Source organism: Montipora foliosa, chromosome 6 (assembly GCF_036669935.1).
Source record: "Montipora foliosa isolate CH-2021 chromosome 6, ASM3666993v2, whole genome shotgun sequence".
NCBI lineage: Eukaryota > Metazoa > Cnidaria > Anthozoa > Scleractinia > Acroporidae > Montipora > Montipora foliosa.
In genome coordinates, this window is record NC_090874.1 from 51,212,062 (window position 1) to 51,228,429 (window position 16,368).

Genomic DNA, 16,368 nt, shown 5'->3' on the forward strand with positions numbered 1-16,368 from the left:
TCAGGACGAACATCTGATGATGATAAGGTTGAACTGTTTGCTTGTTTCATGCGTGTTCACGAATCGTTCAACAAACGGATTTTTTTTTCCTGTTGTTTGAAGTGCCAACAAGATATAGTTTCTGAGATTTATTGCAATGTGCAGTACTTGTTGCCTTGTCTTTTCGCAATTAACACATGTAAATTCATCACACATTATTGAAGAAATAACAAATGCTCTCATTTACCGGAAACACATTTTGGAATAAGGTGACCTTGGCGAGCATACACACATGTTTGTTTTGTATATGCAATCGCAAGGGCCCGAGGGTATTCAAGGATTATTTTCAAAGTTTTCACAAAATCGTAGTGTAGCAGCTCTCGTAACCTGCTATTGTTTGGTATTGTAAGCAGCTTCTATTGCTTTTAAGTCTAAGTCATTGTTTAGTCTTTTGTTTTGCGCTAGGGTAGCGAACCAATCACGTTATACGTTACGAGAGCTGCTCCATCACAAAATCGGGACTAACACGAGGGCACATTGCGATTACAAGTATAATATCACATTAAGGGCAAAATTATTGAGGGAAGCCCGTTCAATAGACGGCCAATTCGGCTAACGCAATGTTGTACCCAATCCAAATCTCTGGGGGTTAAGATTCTTTGTGTATTGCACTTGCATGTAGCATTCACGTGGAAATATTTGGAACAAAACGTTTTATTCCCAAAGGACCTGAATTGGGTACAACATTGAGTTAGCCGAATTGGTCTATGCCGCGACAAATGACAATCAACTTAATCAACACGTTTTCATTCGGATCAAGTTAAATCATTGCTTTCCACAGAAATAGCGCTTAAAATGTATTTTGTGATATGTGGACAAAACGCAGTTTAATCAGAGTCAGTTCTCTTGTAATTTCGCTTGCTCTGGATAAGCAACTGTTAACCAATCAGACTCAAGTAATAATGACCTCTTGATTAACAAAAGTATTCTCGTGATTAAGAAAAAAAAAGCCCTCAGCATTCAGTAATTTTGCCCCTATGTGCTAAGAAATTGAAAATGATTCTGGAAGGAGCCCATGAGTAGGAGCTTGCCTCTCCTATACAAGCCCTATGAGTCAACCTTTGCTCGTATCTTTCTGTTTTTAGAACGCCACGAGTTCTTCGGCTCTGCACACACCATTTAGAATGGCCAATCAGAATAAAGTTAATGTGGAACAAAGACAAAAATAGCAAAAACAATGTATGCAAATTGTGCAAATTGATGTAAATTGTTGTAAATGTGAGTTTCCTACTGAAGGATTAGTTCTAAATATTGAAAGATACGCGCAAAGGTTGACGCAAGGACATAATGCATTTGGAGGCTCCCAGTCATGGGCTCCTGATTCTGGATAATCCACCAGTCTACAGTTGTGTGGGCAACCCCCTGGCCTTTTAATGAAAAAGACCTCAGTTCTTTTCTCTTGTCAATTCAAAGTACGCAGCATTAAAACAGCATTCCCTACAAAACAGAGGGCGTCAGGTCTAAAGCATTACAAGGTCACCTACAGCCTGCTTGCGATTCATTGGACAGGATACTGAAAAAAGAAAGCAGCTGTAAAATGACCTATCCTTTCCTTTCACGAGAGACCGCAGCCGCCATGTCGGGGCCAAAAACAAGAAATCTCTCATTAGCTTCTTTTGTTCATAGTCCACCAACATGATGGAGAGGAAGTATTGAAGTTGGTGATACCTGTTTCTCAGGAGATTTTCGCTCACATGGTTGAAAGTTAAGGTTTTGATTCTAAGTATCCAACACACTTGCTAAAACATTTGACTCTCTTTACCAGAAAAGCAAGCAGCCAATTAACAGAGGAAGTTAATCCTCGCATTCTACTTGCAAATAAATGCTAATTATGGCGAGAAATTTGGGCTCCTGGGAGAAATCATGTTTTCAAACAGGCTTTAAACGAACACATTTCACGCCAAACACGGTATTAGAATGTAACTACTGTCTTTTTCACTTTTGTCGCCGCATCTATTTTGTACATCGAAGCTAAGAACTCCCGGCATTCAACACTTTGTTCTCGTTTCCTTTCCAAAAAGTGACACCAGTTAACTATTTCCTTCAAATTTGAACCGTGGTACAAAGACTTGCGCAAGGAAGCCAAGGTTCCCCCCACGTTGTTCCGCACAGTAATTGGTGGTGGAGGGTCTGAAGGGATGGCTGATGATTAAAAATGGAAACGAAGGGTTGAATTGCGCAGATTTTCGCACTGGCTAAGCTTAACTTTCTCTTTACTTAGACGACGACAGTTCTAGGAAAGGCTACAACACAGAGCATCAAGATTTTATGCCCCGTTTCAGCTTGACATCCACGTGCGACTTTGAGGGTACCCCAGGGGAGCTGTTATGCCTTTTGCTGTGTGTTACAGGTTGTGTTACCCTATTTTCTAAAGATAATCGAGTGCGCATGTCAGACATAGGAGCAAGAGTTGCTACATCTTCTGTTGGTTGAGCAGCAATGCCCTTGTAACCGACTTTGGAGGAGGTAGACTCTTTCTGCGATACATGTATAACAGTAGGAAGCTCATTGTACTGATCAGATTCATACGACTTGACGGAAAAAGCCGGCGAAGGTGCACTCCTCTTGTATGACGGAAGCCGAAGCGGCTTTTGGCTCCGAGCAATTTCAGGTTGAAAAGGTGCGGCGTCACATCTTTCTTTATCATCTAACATTACGGAAACACGTTCATGTTCGTTCCGGGTATTGCTTCGGACTACAGAATGCTTGAGTTCAGGATTCGACATGTTATAAGCCTTTGTTTCCACCGACACGTCTCTGGACGAAATACATTCCGTCTTTTCAGAGATCACACCTCCCAAGTCCTTTTCCGGGATAAAGTGGTCCTGGTTTTGCTGACCATAGCCAAAGCCACCCGCTGTCGCTGTAGTTAACCTCTGATCTATCATAGGGCTAAATTCTCTCTCTTTGGCCGTGATTGGCCCTGTATCGCTGGCTCCATCAGGACCACTGTCACGAGGTCTCCCCGCAGTCCTTACTGTCGATGGTGATGCAATCTCCCGGATGTCGGATTCGCTAGAAGTTTGCAGCACTTTTAAGATGCCGGAACGAGGTGAATTTAAGCTATTAACGGCATCCAGTTGGTGAGAAGACTGTCCTAAGGACAAAACACTTCCTTAGCGCTACGCAGTGTGTATTTTATCATGTCTTTGTGTCACACATGTCACGCAAAGACCTCAGTTGGGCGTCACTTCAACGCTTAAGGTAATCAGTACGTAACAATTACCAGTTGGCTCAGTCGAGAGCCTGTAATAGACTTTCCTGAAGGATGGAGCGGGTACGAACCCCAGCCGGCTACTATACCCATAACTATAACTACGGAGAAATGTTTCCTTTGTTATTTCACTTGCAGGTGGTAAGACCAAGTCTTCTCGGATAACGACAAAAAACCGTAGAAACATAACTCACACAGCTCTGTGAGAAGTTATTCAGCATATGTGGTCGACCTGGAAACGGTCTTCTCATTAAAACAGTCCACAAGCTGACAAATCAAGCTGACCACCGTTAAGTACTTTATGTATCGCGTATTATTGTGTATTTAAGAATTATTCCGCGAGCGCGCGTTGGATATGAGATAATACATAGCCCACGAGGCGCTTAGCGCCGAGTTGGCTATAATCACCTCATATCCAACAAGCGCAAGTGGAATAATTGTTTTATTAAAAAAACGCCCCCAAAACGTAAATGAAAATAAAAATGCCCCAAAAATGACGCCCGCGCTTACCATTTTCCAGAGCATGGTATATTTAACAATTATTCCATGAGCGCGCGTTGGATATGAGATGGTAAATAGCCAACGAGGCGCGTAGCGCCGAGTTGGCTATAACCAGTCTCATATCCAACAAGCGCGAATGGAATAATTGTTTTATTAAATTCCTTAAACTCCAAAAATTTGGAAGTACGAAATACGAGCGAAAAAAGCGAGAAAATCCGAGCGAAATCATGTAATACCTTGTAGTCGGACAGACGTACGCTCATCACAAAAACATTTCTTGCCTTTTCGCGTACTTCTAAACGTCGGAATTGATCCAAACTTTCCGCAAAAAAGGTTTTTTTTTCTTTTTTGGCTTTATTCAAAGAGAAATTTCGCTTTCCGGCGAAAAAAGTTTTAGTTTAGTAACGCTTATCGCAATCATTTACCATATAAGGTCAAACTAAGGTATATGCGCTGATAACCGAGATTGAGTGAACCAATCCGATCACGCGAAATGCATTATCCGAGGATGAGAATTTAATAATTGCTGATATACCATAATCATGGCTAAGCCAATGAAAACTCTTGAATTGCATTAGAGCGGTTTTCAAGTTAGTGTCGTAAAACCAAAACCAAAGTAATTGCTTTGGCCAATCAAAAAGGACACGCAGCCGACACAAAGCGCAGGAAAATGTGCACACGCGAGCCACGATTGGTTTTGGTTTCACTTCTGACTGGTTGAAAAAGTGGCGCGAGAACTTTGAACCAATCACTGAGTGAAGTAATCCTAAACCAAAGCAATTCGCTAATTACTTTCGACACTCAATTGAAAACCGCTCTATCCAATGATCCAGCTTTTATTAATGAATATTATACAGTAATAGTCAATAAGGGATACATGAAGTATCAAGGTACAAACTCACCAGAAGAGTCCCTCTCGGGACTGAATGCCCTCAAAGCTTCAGCCATCCTGTTCAATTTGTCTTCATTGCTGGATGGGGAAGTGTTGCCTTCGAGCGCGACGCGATCTTCCTCAAGAAGTTGCTTGAGACACTGTAGATAGTACTTACGAAGCTTCTTGGCTGTAGAGTGTCGCTCTTTCAACACTTCAGACCTAATGGGATAGACGGAATTTGCAACAGATATACAGTAGAAAAGCTGGAAATCGAATAAAAAAAAGTCAAACAAAGAGAAAGACAGACAGACAGTAAGGGCATGCACTTAACCCTTTTTATTCCCAAGATCGAAACCGTAAGTCTCCTAACTAGTGCCATATATTTCTTAGTTAGTTAGTCATGAGAATTTAGTGTTATACCAAGATCACACCTCTTAGCTGATAACAATCTTCACTCTCAATACCAGTGTGACTGGCATTTCATTGAAATTGTTAGAAGAATTCTCATACTGGTCACTCATGTGAGGAGGTAGAATTTTCTGCAGGGGTTTCTTTAATTTATGGGGTCTTTGAAATGCCACAACTACGACTTTTCTGTGTGTAAATAGGCCATTACCATATTTCGAAACGTTTGTGGAGGCTGTCTAAGACACTTAAGCGAGTCTCCCTTGAAAATTGTCGTTCACACTTGAAATAAAACTTATGGGCAGATATGGAAGAGGTCAACTGCACGTTGCGGATCGGCCAAATTTTAAAGCGTCAGCTATTTTAAGTCATTGTAAGGCTCAGTTGGATGAATTTAGAAATGGCATGAAACGGCTTCTGACCAAGCGGATCCTGTTTCAATAAAAAAAGCTTTGGGAGGGAGATTGGAGCAATTTGAAAATGGTCAATTTAATGGGGTATACAGAGTTTTCTATAGAATAGAGTTCTGAAACGCAAATCAAAAAAATAAACTAGACAGACACTGGAACATACCGTGACATGGAAGATGCAAAGATATTCAGCAAAAATAATTCTCTCGTGCGTAGAAACTATAAACATGTAATCTATACCTGATCTTTTTTGCTGCAGAAGCCTTTGTCTGGTTAACATGATCCAATACATCACTTCTTATCCTAGCGATGGTGTCCAGGTAATGGCCACGAAGCTCCTCAAGTCCACGCGTAACGGGAACGTTGTCGACACTGCTGAAACTTAAGTCGCTACCACTGTCCACTTGAGACGCAGTCTATAAACACAATGCAAAAGAATGAGAGGGTGGGTTACCTGCAACTGCTTGAGGAATATTCACTCCCTCCCCCACATGTGCGAGGTGTCCAGAAATGCATGATAACGAGGATAACGAGAGGCACGTTATGTTTGACTTCACAATGTGACCCCTTTCTGTTTCATCTCACAAGCAACACGCACGAAGCACACAGTCTATATTGTCAATGAAAGTAAATGAGAGGGTAGATTACCTGCATCGGCTTGGGGAATACTCACCCTCTCCCCTGAAGGTGCGATATGTCCAGAAATGCAGGATAACGAGATGCACGTTGTGTATGATTTCACAAGTGTCCCCTTCCTTTCATCTCACAAACAATAACGTTTTTTATAATTAGAACCTTTGGCTATCACAACAGACACTAAACAACAACAACAACGCAATGCGCCCGCGCATGTTACTTATACTTAGGCGTAAATCAGCCATAAAATTACCACAGAAACGTGCAGGGTGTCAAGCAGCACATCAGCTCAAGAAGATAGGAAATCGAACAATAGGGAAAAAATTGGAAAAAAACGTGAAAAAATAGGAGAAAAATAGGAGATTTCACAGCATATCGCCTCCCACACAACCACCCTACGATCTTCACTACCTTCCGTTTCATCCTTGAAACTTATGATAAAAAATGTTATGCAAAACAGTTTGACAAATATTGTGTTCCATATTTAATTTCAAACTGAAATTTAAGATTCAACTGTCAGTTATCTTTCCATGACTTAACATTCACCTTCATAACACCCGACAGGTACAGCATTGTTAAAATTCAACAGCTTCAAATGCAACAGGTCCCCAACACTATATTTGAGGTTTCCAAGAACTCAGCACCAGTTACGTTTTCTTGAAATCAGCTTGAATAATAAAAATCTCGCAAATTAAAAAGAAATTCTCTCTCTCACAGGGACCATGCCCCTTAGTACATTTTTCCCAAAAAAATGAAATGTGTTACCGGGTCTACTAAGATTAAGGCTATACCTGAAATCTCTTTGTTAACTGGCATGAAGATCTTTGTACAGCATGAACCAAAAAAAGGAGAGGGGGGAGGGGAAAGAAGAAGTAGGCATGACCACGAAAAATAGGAACTTGACACCCTGATCGTATCAACGCCGTAAGGGAGTGAAAGTAGTTTAAAAAATAGCCCTTCCTTACGACCACGCCTCTTAATTTTACAGTAAAAATGCTATCCATGGCAGAAGACAACTGTCAGAACAAGTCACGTACATATTAAGGTCGTCACGCAAGGCACGGAGGAAATGGTTGTGTGACGGGGTAATGCACAACTCAGTTAATTAAAACATGAAGTTCATTTACTTGGGCTGTATCGGTCTTGGAATGTTTTCGCTGGCATCGATCCTGCGATTTCCTTTTTTCTTCCCCCAGTTCTCTCTTAAGCTTCTCTATGATAGATCCATATTCCTTCTTGACTGCTGTAAGCTCACGAGTCACTTTTTCAAGCGCAGACCGATTTTCTCGTTTCTCGTTCGTCCACAATTCCTGTTCTCTTTTCATTGCGTCTTCGCATTGTCTGTTGGTTTCTTGCCGTTGGTGTTCTTCCCATTGAACTCTGGCCTTTTCTAGCGCTTGCCTCGTTTTCTGTTCATACTGGTTTTCCAGCTGAACTCTGAAAAAACCACACGCATGACCATTAACGGCTCAATCATATTTGCCCATAAGGAGAGGGTTGTCTGGGTGGGGTTGCATGCAACAGGCCTTCTCTGAATTCAGGTTTAGTTTCTTTTTTTTTTTTCATTGCGAGCCTAGGGGTGAACTTGTCATGATAAGGTAATTGGTTGTTCTTTTCATTTTTTGAGAAACAAAATTGGAAATGGCGCTATTCTTTCTGACCGAGTCAAGTGGACAACCTGATGATCATTTACAAGCAAGATTTCTTAAATTTACACTCCAATGTTGGCTCTTTCTATTTAATAGAAAGTTTCTGTTAATCTCCAGGTGCCATTGCCATCACAATTAGTGGATCTTAGTAACCTGTCCTTGGGATAGAGTTAGTCACTATGATTCATGCAGATTGTACATATATATATATATATATATATATATATATATATCGGTTTTATATAAATCGGTTTTATATATATATATATATATATATGTAATAAGGAAATAACTTCTTGAGGCATATGTGTTTCTAATCGGTTTTATACTTCAAACGTTTCGCCGTTTAGAGCTTCGTCAGTGAATGAAGATTATGAGTACAAGATTGCTTTATGTAAAAAACTTAGAACAATGGTGGAAAGTCAAGGCTCATTAATTTGATGGTGTTAATCTAGATTTAGAGCTCGTCCATTGCAACCATTCATGAGGTTCTCATGCTTGCGGATTTCTAGCGCTTCAATGATTTTACACATTTCAATATATATATATATATATATATATATATATATATATATATATATATATAGAGAGAGAGAGAGAGAGAGAGAGAGAGAGAGAGAGAGAGAGAGAAAGTGTAGGAGAGGAACCCTGACAATGCACACCCCAAATAATCATATTTTTAACTGAATAAATGTTTTGAAAGAAAATTTGCCCTGAGCGGGATTTGAACCCACGTCCCCCCATTACTAGTCGGGTGTGATCACCACTACACCACCAGGACAACCATGCTGGCAACACAGCCATCGAAGAGGTGATTTACGTGGTTAAGGCGTGGGCCTCCCGGGAAATTTTCTTTCAAGGTGACAAGGTAGGGGAGCCTATAACTTCACTTGAAACCCAACTAAGGATCAAGTTAATGATGCACGACCGTAGTCAACTTAGCGGATGACAAGGAAGGATCCTAGAAGGATACAGGCTAATTTTAATTTTAGAGAAAGTGTAGGAGAGGAACCCTGACAATGCACACCCCAAATAATCATATTTTTAACTGAATAAATGTTTTGAAAGAAAATTTGCCCTGAGCGGGATTTTTTTTCTTTCAAAACATTTATTCAGTTATATATATATATATATATATACGACAATATATATTTAACAATTATCCCACAAGCGCGCGTTGGATATGAGATGATAGATAACCAATGAGGAGCGTAGCGCCGATTTGGCTATAATCATCTCATATCCAACAAGCGGGAGTGGAATAATTGTTTTATTACAAAAGCTCAAAAATTATGGATAACTCTACCCTTCTTTATTTGTATATACAAGAAAACGGATGTGTGAAGTTACTAATATTTGTAGAGCATGGTATAATAGCTCATATATCATGATGGTTAAGCCAATCAAAATACCAGAAATGCATTATCTCATGATCCATTTTTTAATAGGACAATCAGATGACTTTTGGAGGGCATATAGTTTATTTGTGGCCTGAGTAGCATCATTTGCGCCCGAGCGGAGCGAGGGTGCAAATGATGTAACATGAAAAAATTGTTTAACAGAGATGTAGCATGAAACTATGGTATAGGCCACTTTGGAAATACCATAATACTCTTTGTTTGTCCCCCCAAATTTTGCATAAGCATTGTTTACAGTTTCTCTTGGGACTTACAATGGTCCCAAGAGAAAACAAAAATGCTTATTCAAAATTTGGGGGGACAAACAAAGAGTATTATGGTATTTTCCGAAGTGACCTATGGAAATGTCCCTCAGTGTATACAAGCAAAGGTTGTGAGAATGAAAGGAATGTATATATTTGAAGTGCGGGTTGTAGACCAAATGTAGAAGGAATAGGACAATCTCATTGGCCAAGCGAAGTTGTTTGACATCTCTGCAGCCAATCAGTATCAGGACGGCAAATGTATTTTCAGCCCACACATTTCCCGTTTGGCCCGCAAAAAGGCCCGTTTTACAGAGGCCAGTTTGTCATTTGGCCGCGCATATTCATAATAATAAATATTCATATGCGATCAGTATTAAAGTTATCTCAGTTGCAATTCCCACCTCGCCAATTGCTGTTCCTTGTTCCAGCCGCTTCTTGCCTTCAGCAACTCACTGTTCATTCTCGTACTTAGGTCTCGCTCTATCTGTGATCGTTGTTCTTTCAGTTTGGAGTTATGTTCACTGCGCATGCGCTCCAATTGATTCTGATGTTCTTGCGCCAGGTGGGTTTTCTCCTCTTCCCACTGTGCACACATTTCGTCAGCCTGTGAATAGTGGAAGATAGGGTGGATTTGTTAGCGGAGGGCATAAAAAGGGTTGCTGATGCGGATCGAATAAACAATCTCATCAGTTAGAGCGAGTTTCAATTGAGTGTCGTAAAACCAAAACCAGAGTAATTACTTTGGACAATCAAAAAGGACGGAGACAATCCAGTAAACCAATCAAAAACTCGAATTACATGTAGCCGACACAAAGCGCAGGAAAATGTGCACGTGCGAGCGACGATTGGTTTTGGTTTCACCTTTGATTGGTTGGGAAACTTGGTGCGAGAACTTTGAACCAATCACTGAGTGAAGTAATCATAAACCAAAGCAATGATCTAATTACTTTCGACACTCAATTGAAAACCGCTCTAAGTACTTTCGACTCAAGCAGAGGTAAACAATAAGTGACACCTTAGCCACTGTTTTCTTAACATGGATTAATGACTAATCAGTAATGCATTAGGATAATCGCAAAGTCAAACTGTTGCATTGTGTCAGTTTTTCAAAAGTGACGCCGTTTCACCTTTCTTCGTTCAAGCTCTTCTTCTAGTTTCCTCTTTTCAGCCTTAAATTTAGCCTGCGCTTCCCCGAGTGTATCGTCCACAAGTTGTCGTTTCTCTTCGTCATGCTTGGATTGCAATTTTTCTCTAAGACTGTTTTCTACTTGATTGGCATGCTTCTCCAGTTCATCTTTAAGGTTTTCTGCCCAGGCTTCTCGAGCAGTGGACAAAGCGCGATCAATTTCAACTTGCGAAGACTGGGCCATTTCACGGCGCCAGTCCTCGCGCGCCGCAGACAACCGAGCCTGAAATTACAAACAAAATATTCATTCTTCCAGGACGATGTAATGAAATGAATAATGAACATTTCTGTGCAGGTGAGCTAGGCAATCAGACGTCACTCAACTTACTGCCGTTAAACTAGACGAACTTAATCCAATGACCTGCTGAGTTGTGAGCTAAGTGCGGTAAAAGCGTGCAAGCAGATAGCAACGAAGGGGGAGAGCGCTTGCACTCTAAAACCCACTATTTGTAAAACTTGGAAATTACGTTGCGTGAATTTGAAACAAATTTAAATAGCAAACTAATTTTAGTGCTATAACGCAATATATCAAAGCCTGTCGTGCGACCAGCTGCCATACATACACACAACCATGGCATTTTTGAATAATCTTATCACGTTTCAAATTAATCGATGAAAGTGATTTTTATCCTTGCCTTATTTTTCCTTCGCAACTGATTCAATGAGAAAGTCTGACAGCAAAGCACGACACAATCGAGCCAATCCTGAAATCACCTCCCCTTTCGAATCTAAAGTACCTGAACAATCTCCTCCCGATGCGATAGTTCCTCTGCAGTCCACTGTTTTCTCGCATGTTCAAGCGCCTCCTTCAGCTCTTTGTGTTTAAACTCGTCTAAACTCTTGGCGTACTCAGCTTCAAGATAAGCCACCGCCTCATTTACTTCTTCTCGCTTTTGTTCCTCGGCTTCTTCTGCCCACACCTCCTTTGCCTCCTCTAAGGTTTCCATGATTTCCACCTTTTTCTGCTCCTCGAATTCTCGGAAGATTTGCTTCCTCAACGATTCCGTTTCTGATCGTTTCTGGTCTGCCAAACGTTTTTCCCACTGCAGCTAGAAGCAAAGACAAAAAGAAGAGCGTCTTCTCCGTTGATCAACTGTGAGAAATACGTCAAGTTATGAATGAAAGACAGGAATATATGACAACCAGATCAAAATGAGAAAAACTCCGAGTCCCGGAGGGTGTAGCCCATCTGGGAGTTGGATTTTTTTCCGAGTTCCATTTGGTTGTCATATATTCATGTGTGTCTTTCCGTTGACAAACATCTTACAATTTAGGGACATAAAATTAAACATGACCCCATCTAATATCTCTTATTCGTAATTCGATATCCCTGCAGTCACTTATTAGCTTGGCACTCGTTTGGCCAAAGTGAAAGGAAAGGGGCCAGCTGATCCCCCTAAAGCAGTTGAGGATTTTCAAGATTCAAAGGATGCGTTACCCTTCTGTTATATTTAGTCCATTTTAATTTTCATAGATCTTTCCGAGGTCACGGAAAATGCAAACTGGTATGAAAAATCACAAACTGAGTAAACTGCATGTACCATTCGCAAGATTTATCCCAATTTACAGAAAATGCCAGAAATTAGGTTGACTGTTAATTGGCGTAGAACGCTGGAACAAATCTACTAGAGGGTATCAAATTTGCATGCGCCGGGTACCAATCCTGCGCTGGCCACTGCCTCTATTTGCCTTCCGAGCTAGGTACCCAATTCAACTCTGTTTAAGGTTCTCCATTTTTCTCAAGTGAATTTTTTGTGTCCACTTTGAAATTTTCTGCGACCCTAAAACGAATGCCATGAATAAGCCAGAAAAGTGACCTGATGGGCCCCGGTAAACCATCAGAGCTTAAATCAAAAAGGTTCTAATGACTGATACAAACCCTAGCCTCGCCGACAGCCTTTTCCACCGCTTCTTTCCTTTGTTTTTCGAACTGCTTTACCAGTTGAGAGCTCGTTGTTTCCAAAGCCAGGTCGACTTCATCTTTCTTTCTGGAGTTCCACTCGTGCCGCGCAATTTCCACCGCCGCAGCTGCGCACAAAACACACAGGGAGTTTGAAGAGCGTTTAAACGACAATTTTAAATGTACAGAAACCACATTAATCTCCTTGGCCAATCAGAACAGACACTGATAGTCGAACGAGCCACTCATAACAAAAAGCAGATGCAGCAGGCGCTAAGCGACCAAGTCGCAATTCACCCTTTCATTCCCACGATCAAAACGTTCATTCTCCTGACTGGCACCATCGATTTCTTTGTAGCATGGTCAAGAGAATTTGGTGTTGTATCAAAATCACACCTCTTAAGCTGATAATATTCTTCATTGTCAATAACTTTTTGACTGACATTTGACTGAAATTGTGAAGAGAATTAACGTGCCGATCACTCCTACGAGTCAAATGGTTAACAGTAGTGGAGTTTTGAAGCAAGCAACCGTGGACAATCTTCCTGTCGGTGTACGATGGATCAGTGGCTTGATCTGATCGGCGTAATTACAAGTTGAAAAACTAAATGTGTTAAGCAAGAGCCGATACAACGTAGATTTGATTTTAGTGGATTTTAGTGACGATGATGATGATGATGATGATGATGATGACGTTAATAGTAGTATTTCCACAAGTTAAAGTGGCTCTTCGCCTGCTATGAAAATTGCAACTACAAATACAATGTAAGAAATCTATATGCAATATGTACAATAGCTCCCTACATCGTATATGTGCATTTCGTCAGTTATATTTAGTTTTATATTAGAAGTTGTATGTATGTTGAAATTGCTGACCCTCCTGTAACTTAGTTCACCTCTGATGCCCGTGAATGAGGCGCGAGGAGTTTGCGCCCATCATCGAACACAGCAGAGCAATCTCAAAAATCGTTGCTCAATTAAAACCATTTATTTAACAATTATTCCACGAGCTCGCATTGGATGAAAGATGGTGAATAGCCAAGTTGAACGATGCGTGTAGCGTCGAGTTGAAGCACGAATGAAATAATTGTTTTATTAAATTCTGATCGCTTGGACATTGGAAAGTTAAAGCCAATGAATTTCCAGCTTTCACTTTTCATATTAGTTCATACGGGACATGAGCTGATAACCAAGACTGAGTGAACCAATCAGACAGCTAGAAACGCAATATCCGAGGTCGAAAATTTAATACTTACCAATATCCTTGTCTTTCTCCTCTTTCCAACTGCCTCTTGCCACTTGCAAGGCTTGTTCGATTGCTTCAGATACTTTTCTCTCTTCTTCCTCCAACCATTTCACTTCAGCAATCGCCACTGCAGCCTCTGCAGCTTTGCTTCTTTCCAACTCCATTTCCTTCTGCCAACGGCGTCTTTCTTGGGCGAGTGCAGCCTGCAATACGTTGTCCTTAAAAAAAATGATACATAAGTCAATTTTTAGTGGTGAAGTAGCCGATTACACTGTCAATATGACTGCTGATGTATTAGTTTGACGCTATCTACAATTTTGCAAAATTGATCAGTTTCCAGTTCCTATCGGTTTTCTACGGAATACTTGAGTAAGGAATACTACGCAAATTCTTCGGATCTGAAAAAAAAATTAAGTTAAGCATGAGAATTATTGAAGAAAAATGGGAGTTTTCCTTTGCAGGAGTTGAACCTGCGACCTTCGGATAGCCCAATTCGGCTAATGCAATGTTGTACCCAATTCAAATCTCTTGAGCTCGGGGTTAAGATTCTTGGTGAATTGTATTTGCATGATAATGTAGCATTCATATGGAAATATTTGGAACAAAACGTTTTATTCCCAAAGGACCTGAATTGGGTACGACATTGAGTTAGCCGAATTGGTCTATTGCTACTGTCTGTGACAAAATTCGTTGGAACAGTACACGACCATACAGATCTGAAGCTTTCGCAGCTCACTCTCCCCTCACAATGTTGTTTTAACGTGATTTTCTAAGCCCATTCGCCAAAACTACATTGTGGAAGGGCAAGGTATTGTAAAGTCTTTCAACAATTTCGTCCGGGACTGTAGTTCGAATGCTCAAATAATGAGCCACAGGCGACTCGTAGGAGGTCATTAAAATAAGCTCAATTAAACAAACTCCCTCTCTGCTGTCAGGACGGAAATGTCAAAATGTTGCATTCTTGCATTTGTTGAAAAGGAGATCGTGAATTTCTCCCTAATAAATGTGCGAAGAGGCAATCGGGTTTTTTGTGTATATGCTCGGGCTACTATCGAAACTACTCCTAAATGTCTTAAAATTCACTGCTACCTTTATAATAAATGAGGGCGTTCATAAAAGTTCTCCCCTGGAAATCAGCAGTGAGCGGGAATTAGTTCAGAGCGTAGTATGCTAAACCTTATGGCGTTCTAGGCTGATAATTTTCAACTGAATAAAGGCATATTTCACTTTGCTTTTGTTACTAGAAATATTGCTGTGTATCCGCTCGCCGGATCCCTCGATTCTGGTGCGGTTGGGCTTTGAGTCAACAATCTCCCCTCTCCTGCCTAACGGTATTTAAGTGCAGCTCAATGAGCAGCTACTCGCATCATTTCTCACTTGTGATTTGATTTCTCGCTCCCACTCTTCCTTAGCCTCTGCCACGGCATTGGTTGTAGCCACCTCAATGGCTTGATCTATCTCTCTTTGCCTGATTTCATCACCATTCTTCAACCAGTCCGCGTGGGCATGGGACAGAGCCAATTCCACGGCCTGGTTGATTTGATGGTCACGTGACTCTTTGTGTGCCTTCTCTAATTCGGCACGAACTTTGTCTATCTCCTGAAGAAAAAAGAAAGGGGCATAACCTAACAGGTCTACAAAAGATCTTTGAATGATAAATCACAATCTTGGAGCCTTCCTTCCATTTTCACCAATAGCTCCAAATCGTTTCAAGCAAACAGGAAACCAGATCATTGTTTACCCAATCAGAAGCGAAAATAATGCAAGCTTAGCACAAGGGGTCAAATAACTTTGCCCTCTTAAAAGGCAGGATTGACCGAGAAATGCTTGCGTCCTTAGTCAATAAGGATTTAGCGTAGGAGTGCAGGGATGGCGTAGAGGTGAGAGCACTCGCCTTCCACCAATGTGGCCCGGGTTCGATTCCCGAGTCGTGCTGTATCTCATTTTATTACATATTATGTGTGGATATCAGTGTGATAAAGCCGTGACTAAAAATGATACCCGTGAAGTGATATGTCATTTCACTGCAGTGAAATGATATCGTATCACTTCACGGTTTGAATTGTCCAATCAAATGGACTGTAATAATTTGGTTGGACCAATCGGGTTGCACGTTATATTTTAGCTGAAGAATTGGCGAAAAGTATTTACATTCATACACTATTATTAAATGCAACTTTCTAGTACTTCAACTTGGTGGCTTGATTTTTTTCAAGCATGTAATTTGTTTTGTTCCTTTAAACAAATAAATGGCCAAATGGAACAATCTGCTCGTCAGTTGAGGGTCAAGTCGCACTTACATTTCCATCGTCTTTTCATGAACGGGAAGAAACAATAATAACAGCTACCTCTTTTGCTTTCTGTGTTTGTTCCTCTTCCCAGATTCGTCTTACTTCCTCAATAGCGTTGGACAATCGCTTCTCTAACTCGTCATTGTGTTTCCTCAGCCATTCCTTTCTCGCTGCAGCAATCTGATCATCGATATCTGACAGTCGTTGGTCTTGCCATTCCTTGCGAGCTCTTGCAACCGCTTCCTCTATCGATCTGGTTTTCTCGTCTTCAAAGTCCTGATGACAGAAAGCCGAAGAATACAGCTGTAAAACTTCTACGACAAAAGTGGCATTGGCCGGTTTTATACTAGTCTC

General features: G+C 40.9%; 1 protein-coding gene across 3 annotated transcripts in view; it reads right to left on the bottom strand.

Annotated features, from left to right (window-relative positions):
* Positions 1-106: 106 nt before the first annotated feature.
* Positions 107-16,368, bottom strand: part of LOC138007665 (centrosomal protein of 152 kDa-like) — a 35,079-nt gene continuing 18,817 nt past the window's right edge. The window contains exons 17-27 of one of the 3 annotated variants that reach the window (XM_068854702.1): positions 16,072-16,290; positions 15,101-15,322; positions 13,734-13,941; positions 12,457-12,605; positions 11,315-11,626; positions 10,519-10,800; positions 9,793-9,995; positions 7,207-7,516; positions 5,684-5,859; positions 4,657-4,847; positions 107-2,181 (exon numbers count right to left, since the gene is read on the bottom strand). In XM_068854702.1, coding sequence (XP_068710803.1) covers positions 1,952-2,181; positions 4,657-4,847; positions 5,684-5,859; positions 7,207-7,516; positions 9,793-9,995; positions 10,519-10,800; positions 11,315-11,626; positions 12,457-12,605; positions 13,734-13,941; positions 15,101-15,322; positions 16,072-16,290 — 2,502 coding nt within the window. In that variant the 3' untranslated portion in view covers positions 107-1,951. Of the gene's footprint in view, positions 3,137-4,656; positions 4,848-5,683; positions 5,860-7,206; positions 7,517-9,792; positions 9,996-10,518; positions 10,801-11,314; positions 11,627-12,456; positions 12,606-13,733; positions 13,942-15,100; positions 15,323-16,071; positions 16,291-16,368 lie in introns of all 3 variants that reach the window. The other 2 variants (XM_068854701.1, XM_068854703.1) reach the window with 2 other exon arrangements.